At 39.0% G+C, this 7,143-nt stretch overlaps 1 protein-coding gene and 1 pseudogene across 3 annotated transcripts; one reads left to right on the top strand and one right to left on the bottom strand.

Moving 5' to 3' along the window:
- Window positions 1–630: 630 nt before the first annotated feature.
- Window positions 631–3,384, top strand: LOC122014962 (cytochrome b6-f complex iron-sulfur subunit, chloroplastic-like). Of its 3 annotated transcripts, none has more exons than XM_042571531.1 (5): window positions 631–789; window positions 884–1,122; window positions 1,202–1,319; window positions 2,440–2,622; window positions 3,128–3,384. In XM_042571531.1, exons 1-5 carry the CDS (start codon window positions 748–750, stop codon window positions 3,227–3,229), a joined length of 684 nt encoding a protein of 227 aa, XP_042427465.1. In that variant the 5' UTR covers window positions 631–747; the 3' UTR covers window positions 3,230–3,384. The 3 variants fall into 3 exon arrangements, with proteins under 3 accessions (XP_042427465.1, XP_042427468.1, XP_042427466.1); XM_042571534.1 differs by having other exon boundaries at window positions 638–789; window positions 881–1,122; XM_042571532.1 differs by having other exon boundaries at window positions 638–789; window positions 923–1,122.
- Window positions 3,385–3,632: 248 nt separating this feature from the next.
- LOC122013645 lies at window positions 3,633–6,538 on the bottom strand (annotated as a pseudogene).
- Window positions 6,539–7,143: the final 605 nt, after the last annotated feature.

The following is a 7,143-nucleotide window of genomic DNA, read 5'->3' on the forward strand; positions in this document are numbered from 1 at the left end:
CATTAATTAACTATAGTTGGGATCGGATCCTTAAACATTTAGTAAATTAAACAAACACTTTATCCTTTATCATTAAAAAGAATTATAAATAATATTTACAAATAAGATTCACAGATAAAATTTGTAAATTATGTTTATGGAAAAACTAAAGCTAATAAATAAATTTTAATAAATAAATAAACTTATAATATCACATTCCCTTACTAGCCAAATAATTATAAAATATAAAATTTTAAACAGTTAGGCTCATAAAACAAACGAAACCGAATTCGAATTATCATTTTAATACTTCGGAGTTCATTTTAGATTTGACTTAATTTAATTATTTTATTAAACAATCTTTAACAATAAAAAATTTGACCCATTTGCTTATAGTCCTACTTTTCGGCTCATGGGATGTGTTCGGCTCGACTTGGCCTAATTTCATGCTGAGCCCAAACTAGGTTAGGCGCGCGCCATTATAAGTAGGTCTAGTCGACAAGTGTTGTTGGACCAAGGCCCATGGACTGTGGTCAGTGACTCAGTGTGGTTTCCTCAGCAGATGAGAGCGCCGAGCGGGAGAAGCTTTGAAGACCACCCAAACATGTGGCTGGATGAAGCCAGTTCCTGCCCATCAGCCAATAGCACGAGACCTTATCTCTTTCCTATTCTTCCTCGCAGATAACCGACGACGCCAACGATATAAACAGCGAACTCGGAGGAATTGCAGGGGAGCCAAGTAGCAGCTACCGCATTCTACCGCTCGCCATGGCCTCCACCACTCTCTCCACCGCCTCCGCCCCATCTCAGGTAACCTACACCTCGACCCCACAGTCTCCCCTTCTAAAAGTAGCGAATTTGCAGGGGACAAACACTTCAAGCTCACATTTTGGGCTTTTAGCAGCTCTCCTCGGCTAAAAATGGCATCTTTGCGCCGTCGCAGTCGCTCCTGAGCAAGCGGGCGCTCCCCAGTCCGGGGAAGGAGCGGAGGGGGAAGATCACCTGCCAAGCGACCAGCATCTCAGCTGACAGAGTGCCGGACATGGGAAAGAGGCAGCTCATGAACCTTCTTCTCCTCGGCGCCGTGTCGCTGCCCACCGCGACGATGCTGGTTCCCTACGCCGCCTTCTTCGTGCCCCCAGGGTAAGGTCAAGGTTGTACACACCTGAGACCCTAAACTTGTCTATTTCATGCTTAAGCTTTGTGGAATCGTATTCTACAGTTCAGGAGGATCGGGCACTGGAACTGTAGCTAAAGATGCGCTTGGAAACGATGTTCTTGCGTCCGCGTGGGTCAAAACTCATGGCCCTGGTGATAGAACCCTAACTCAGGGTTTAAAGGTTCGTCTTCTCTGCCTTAACTATAATGTCCTGCAAGTGAAATGATTGTTTGTGTTGAAGATATAATGGAGTAACTACTTAGAAAAAGCCGGAGAGTCTTGGTGCAACGGTAAAGTTGTCTCCGTGTAACTTGACAACATTTTTCATGCTTCATGGCGATGATGTGTAGTAGCATGGTTTGATTACCGCATTTTTCGTGCTTCATGGCAGTCTATACACAGTTAATTTCTCAACTAACAAAGGGCAGTCCGGTGTAGGGCTGTAAACGAGCTGAGCTCGAGCCAACCTAGACTCGAGCTCGGCTTGACTCAATTGATACTGGCTTGATTTGAGCTCGAGCTCGAGCTCGCTTGAGCCTGTAGAGTTGAGCTCGAGCTCAAACTCGATATTAATTATGGGCTCAAGCTCAGTTTTTTTAATTATTTTTAAGAAATAAATTAATATAATATATATTATAAAAATATATATTATTACTGGCTCGTTTGGCTCGACGAGCCATTGAGCTAGTAATAATTAGACTTGAGCTCGGCTCGAGCTCGAGTCGAGTTTTGACCGACTCGCTCGCGAGCGGCTCACAAGCGGCTTAGCTCATTTGCACGCCTAGACTCCGGTGCACAAAACTCCCTCTGATGTAGGGTCCCGAGAAGGGTCAGACCACATTGAGTCTATTGTATGTAGTCTTACCTTGTATTGCAAAAGGTTGTTTTTGCAACTCGAACCCGCGATCACAAAGTCACACAAGAATAACTTTACCATTGCGCTAAGCCTTCAATTTCTCACCTAATAGAAGTTACAGAAGTAAGCCACTTTTGTTGTTCTTGGGTTAGAACATCTGTTTTTAGGCTCTAAATTCTCTTCTAGTTGCAAATCTACTAGAAACCTTCAATAGTCTGAGACTTTGATTTGTTCGACTAATGGCATATGGAAATGACTAATGACATATAGATATGGTCCAACGGCTAATGTCTTTCGTCTAGAGCATCTGTTTGTAGGATCAAGTTACTATTCTAGTTGCAAATCTCCTCTGTAGGAACCTTCAACAGTCTGAAACTTTGATTTGTTATTTTGAAAGAAAAAGCTGCAAGATTTTCAGCAGAGTCTTGACTCACTAGTTTTGCAGGGCGACCCTACTTATCTTGTTGTGGAGGATAACAAAACTATTGCAACCTATGGCATTAATGGTGTTTGCACCCATCTTGGTTGTGTTGTTCCATGGAATTCTGCCGAGAAGAAATTCGTTTGCCCTTGCCATGGATCACAGTACAACAGCCAAGGCAGAGTCGTGAGAGGACCTGCGCCTTTGGTGAGTATCCATTCCTCTTATTCTTCACTATGTTCATTTCTTCTGTATACTAAGTAGGTATACAGTGGGGTACACCATTACATATTAGCATAATCTACATAAGAAGATAGCAAATCATTGATGCCCATAATAAACTACATTCCCTACTTTTAGTATTCGAAGGTTAGGTTTTACTTTAACAAACCTGCAATTAACTGAGTACTCAGTTTTATTAATAAGTGATCATATAGGGATATGTTGAGCAATCTATCTAATCTTAACTGGCAGAGTAGTAAGTTTGAACCATGATTGTTTTTCATGGCGGTATTTAGCTCCCCTATCAGTGCTTGGTTCTCAAAATTATATGGTTTAGTTGAGGAAGATAGGAGGAATGTAGACACTTTGTCGGTAAATTGGCTAACAACTTTCATCCAACAAGAGTTTGTGCTTTGATTCTCTATTATAAGGTGCATCTTTCGATAGCTTTTGCTGCATAGTGAATTCTATTTTCTGGCAAAAATGGCAGTCTTTGGCTTTGGCGCATGTTGATATCGACGATGATAAGGTTATCTTCGTACCATGGGTGGAAACAGATTTTAGAACAGGGGAAGAGCCATGGTGGGCTTAAGAATGCCATTGTCGCTTTCAGCTATGTCTATATGCAACTTAAGGGTATCCAATTTCGCATACTATTTTCAAGATTTATTATGCTTTTCTCACAAGGACTTGTGCCATTAGCACAAATGCTGTAACATCTAATACTAAACATGCCTTTCTGCATTATCTGGGCTTGTTTACTTCAAATGTGTGTTTGGATTTGGAGACCGAGGTGGATTGGACTTGGCCTAGGTGGTTCTAGTGTTTAGGGGACAAGTTTGCCTTGCCTAACAAGAGGACCTGATTTGTTTAGGTGAATGTCGAAAGCTCTTAAAACTTGGATATATAACACATTCAACAGAAAACTTAGTCATATAACATTCAACTGTGTTAAAAATTGTTTATGGTTCTGTGACTCCGTGAGTCACAAAATATATAACACATTCAACAGAAAATTTAGTCATATAACATTCAACTGTGTCAAAAAATGATAATGGTTATGTGACTCCTCGAGTCGCAAACCATCAAACTAATAGCATTCTTAGCACATCTTATTGAACAGCAATGACTATACAGCTTTAATTGGCACCAGAGTAGTCTCCTAAACTCAACAATAATGAATAGAAGTATTGTTACCAACCTTTGCCGATCAACCGTAACCAATCAAGCATAACTCCAGCAAAAATACTGGCGAAAAGACATACTACAAGTAAGTTTTCCAAAGCATTCTGTTGTGGTCCCTGTGCATACAAATTCCATTTAGTCTCTTCGAAAGAATGTTTTTGATTATCGAAAGAAAAGAAGAAACAAGGAAATTGGCATGTAAACCTTATATCTTTTTGGTGCGGCAGTAAGAACACAGACAGTAAGGTAACCATTGCTTAGTCCTAAGAATGAGGTCAACATGATCGTCCATCCTTGGTCCCCGTACTTGACGGTGAAGTAGAAGGCTGGAATGAGTAGGACTCATGAAAGAATTGCAGCTATGAGACCTTTCCTAGATGATAGCACCAACGGTTTCAGAAGAGGAATGTATCTTCCGATGAGATCCCACACATTATACATGGCGATCAGCACAAGTGCATACCTTAAGCAAATTCAAAGGCAACTGCTGCTAAAAACATCTAAATGTATGTCTTCCTATGGATGCTTCACGAAGTTACAATTGCAATGTTGAGATCACTTGCATATTCGAGTTATGAGAATCCTTACCATGAGCCCAAGCTGTGGGAGTCTGTGTCCTCAGACAAGAATCCAGGGAATATTGACAGTGTCAAAACATAGATAAGAAATAAGTCGATCGCATAGTCAATATTCTCTAAGAGCAACTGTTTGTTGCTCAAACGTTCAATAAGTTTTGGATCCTCAACCTGGAAATAAGTTCGGATAGGTTTTTATGAGTATGTTTTGCACTAGTAGACTAGAACTTTGTGACGGAACCTTATCTCTTGGACTTGGTGTTTGTGCATTCCACCCGCAGCAAGGTCAGCAGAAACTGTCATTGAGCCTTCAGAGGCAGCCTTTTCACGGTAGTACTTCACGATAGGCACTTTGGGGAAGACGAATGCATAAAGAAGAATGCACACAAGTTCAAAGAAACATGAAATTGAGAAGAACATCACTGCAAGAAGAAGCACAAATGAAACTTCACACATCCTATAAGATCCTCAACTAGAATTTACTAGAATGAGAAGAAATAATCGATCGGAATATGTGGATTCAATGCAGAATTATAATCATAGAAGCAAGTGAAATAAAACTATATAAATGTTAAACTTGACATAATTTAACAATAATTTTACCACAAATTTATGCAAAATTGGCTAATAAAAAAAATTAGTAGTTGATCATGATGATCAAACTTGTACTATAATTCAATGCAGAAGTGCGGGGAAATAGAATAACAAAGCCAACTAGAATTGAAAACCAAGGTTTTGAAGATTCAAACTTAAAGTGATTAAAAAACTAACAGTAGTTCATAGATTTCCATTGCATTCCAAGATTACTAATTACTCAATACTTTGGATTGTAATTCTATATTTATATAAAATAAAATTGGTTTATTAGTCAAAAGTGAACATCTTACATACTTGCTCCCTAAAACCATTTTGTGAGTTCTCAAAAGCTGCTTTTGTGATTAACCTCAAAGCAGATGTTAGAGCCCCTGAAGCTGCTAGCCCAGCCAAGGACTCTGCATTCACAAGAAAACTTCGTGTCTGATTGCTTTCGCTAATCTTCAATGAGTTTGATTGACACTGATATCTTACTTGTATAAGCTCTTGGCTCATTAAAGAAAGATCACCAACCATCCCCCCTTGCACATGTGCATCAGCAATTCCAAATGCCCCACTTACAAAGCATACACCTATAAATATACTCCAATGCCACCTTTTCCAGAAGTTGCAACATCCAACTATAGTGGAGAGACTTGATTTGGAAGTCAAGAACTTGGATGCTAATGAAAATACAAAAAATAAACTTGATACTTACCACAATTAGAGCTAATAAACTCAAGAAAAAGCGAGTGTATCCAGCTATATTGGGATTTCTGGTGTTAATCTTTGCTTCATGATATGCAAGTGTAGCAATTGTTCCCAAGGCAAAAGGTTGGTAAACAAGAATAAATGTTCTAGTTGGGTGGTAGTCCTGCAACAATGTGGTGAAATAAGTTAATCAATTGTAAAACTAATTATTTCTTTGTCGCGTTTCGTCTACACAACAGCTTGTGAGTCATAAGAACAAGTGAGAACTAAGCCTCTCATAACTCCTGCGAATACTTTGTCTTGCTGATAGTAAATAACACAAAGGAGTACACAAAAAGACAATATATAATTGTTCAGCTGACAGCTCAACATGAACCACTGGTACAGACTAGGAATTTTTGTCTATAAACACTCACTTAAAATTCCATGGCATTCATAGGGACTTTTTCAGTAGTGCACTTCAATAAATTTGAAAGTGAAGAAAAAGGAAAAAAGAATCCTTAATTACTCACTAGCAGAGCTAAGTAGTCTTCTTCATTTCGAAGTTAGGCAAGAGAAGTTGCATATGTAAGTCTAATTCAAGAAGACAAAAAACAAGCAACATTATCAGAGTTGACTAAAAAGGAAAGTAATCTTCAATTGTCAGCAAACTGTTCATTGAGAAAAGGCATCCATTTCCTAGTAGCCAGCAGACTAAAATTGTCAAAAACCTTCCCTGTCCATTAACAAAGCAGAATAGGAAGACAAGTAGAAGAGTAAGGATAATTTGGCTAAGTGCAAGTAACTAATTAGTTGAGAACTAAAAAAGAACTAACCTCATTTATAATAGGAGCTCCTTCTTCAGTAGAGGAACTCATTCTTAATGATGTGTCTATTACTTCTACCGATTAACTGTCATTGGCAATACCTATTTGCTGGGTTAACGATGAAAATTTATAGTTCTAAATTAATAAGATATAATATCAAAAGCAAAACTTACCCAACCAGGTTATCATAGTAGGAAAAACAAACAGCATTGAGAGGTGTCTGTCCAAGAGAACAATGCTTGAAGAAGATTTTAAGTTCTCGACTATACTTGTTTTAGGAGAAAGTTTTGTTATGAGTTACACAATACGGTAATCAGAAAATGAATCCGCACAAATATCCACAAGTTATGATGACGAAAATTCAATAAAAGTGTGTTATTTCCAAAAAGCTAGTATATTTTTATCAAAGATATATTGATTGCTGGTGTATTTCAAAAGGAAAATTCATAGTAATGTGATGATGGAGGGAGGCCTACTTGATATGAGGTTAACTGTTAGGGTGAAGATCAAAATTAAGGTGGTCAACTCTCGGGTGTTAAAGGGTCGAACGGAGGATAATTGTAATGATCGGTCGGACGGTCAAGCCTCGACCAGCAGGAGATAGGTCTGAGCCGACCCCCATTCCGGCTCAGGATGATACGCAAGACAGCCGACGC

Source organism: Zingiber officinale, chromosome 8B, assembly GCF_018446385.1.
Source record: "Zingiber officinale cultivar Zhangliang chromosome 8B, Zo_v1.1, whole genome shotgun sequence".
Lineage (NCBI taxonomy): Eukaryota > Viridiplantae > Streptophyta > Magnoliopsida > Zingiberales > Zingiberaceae > Zingiber > Zingiber officinale.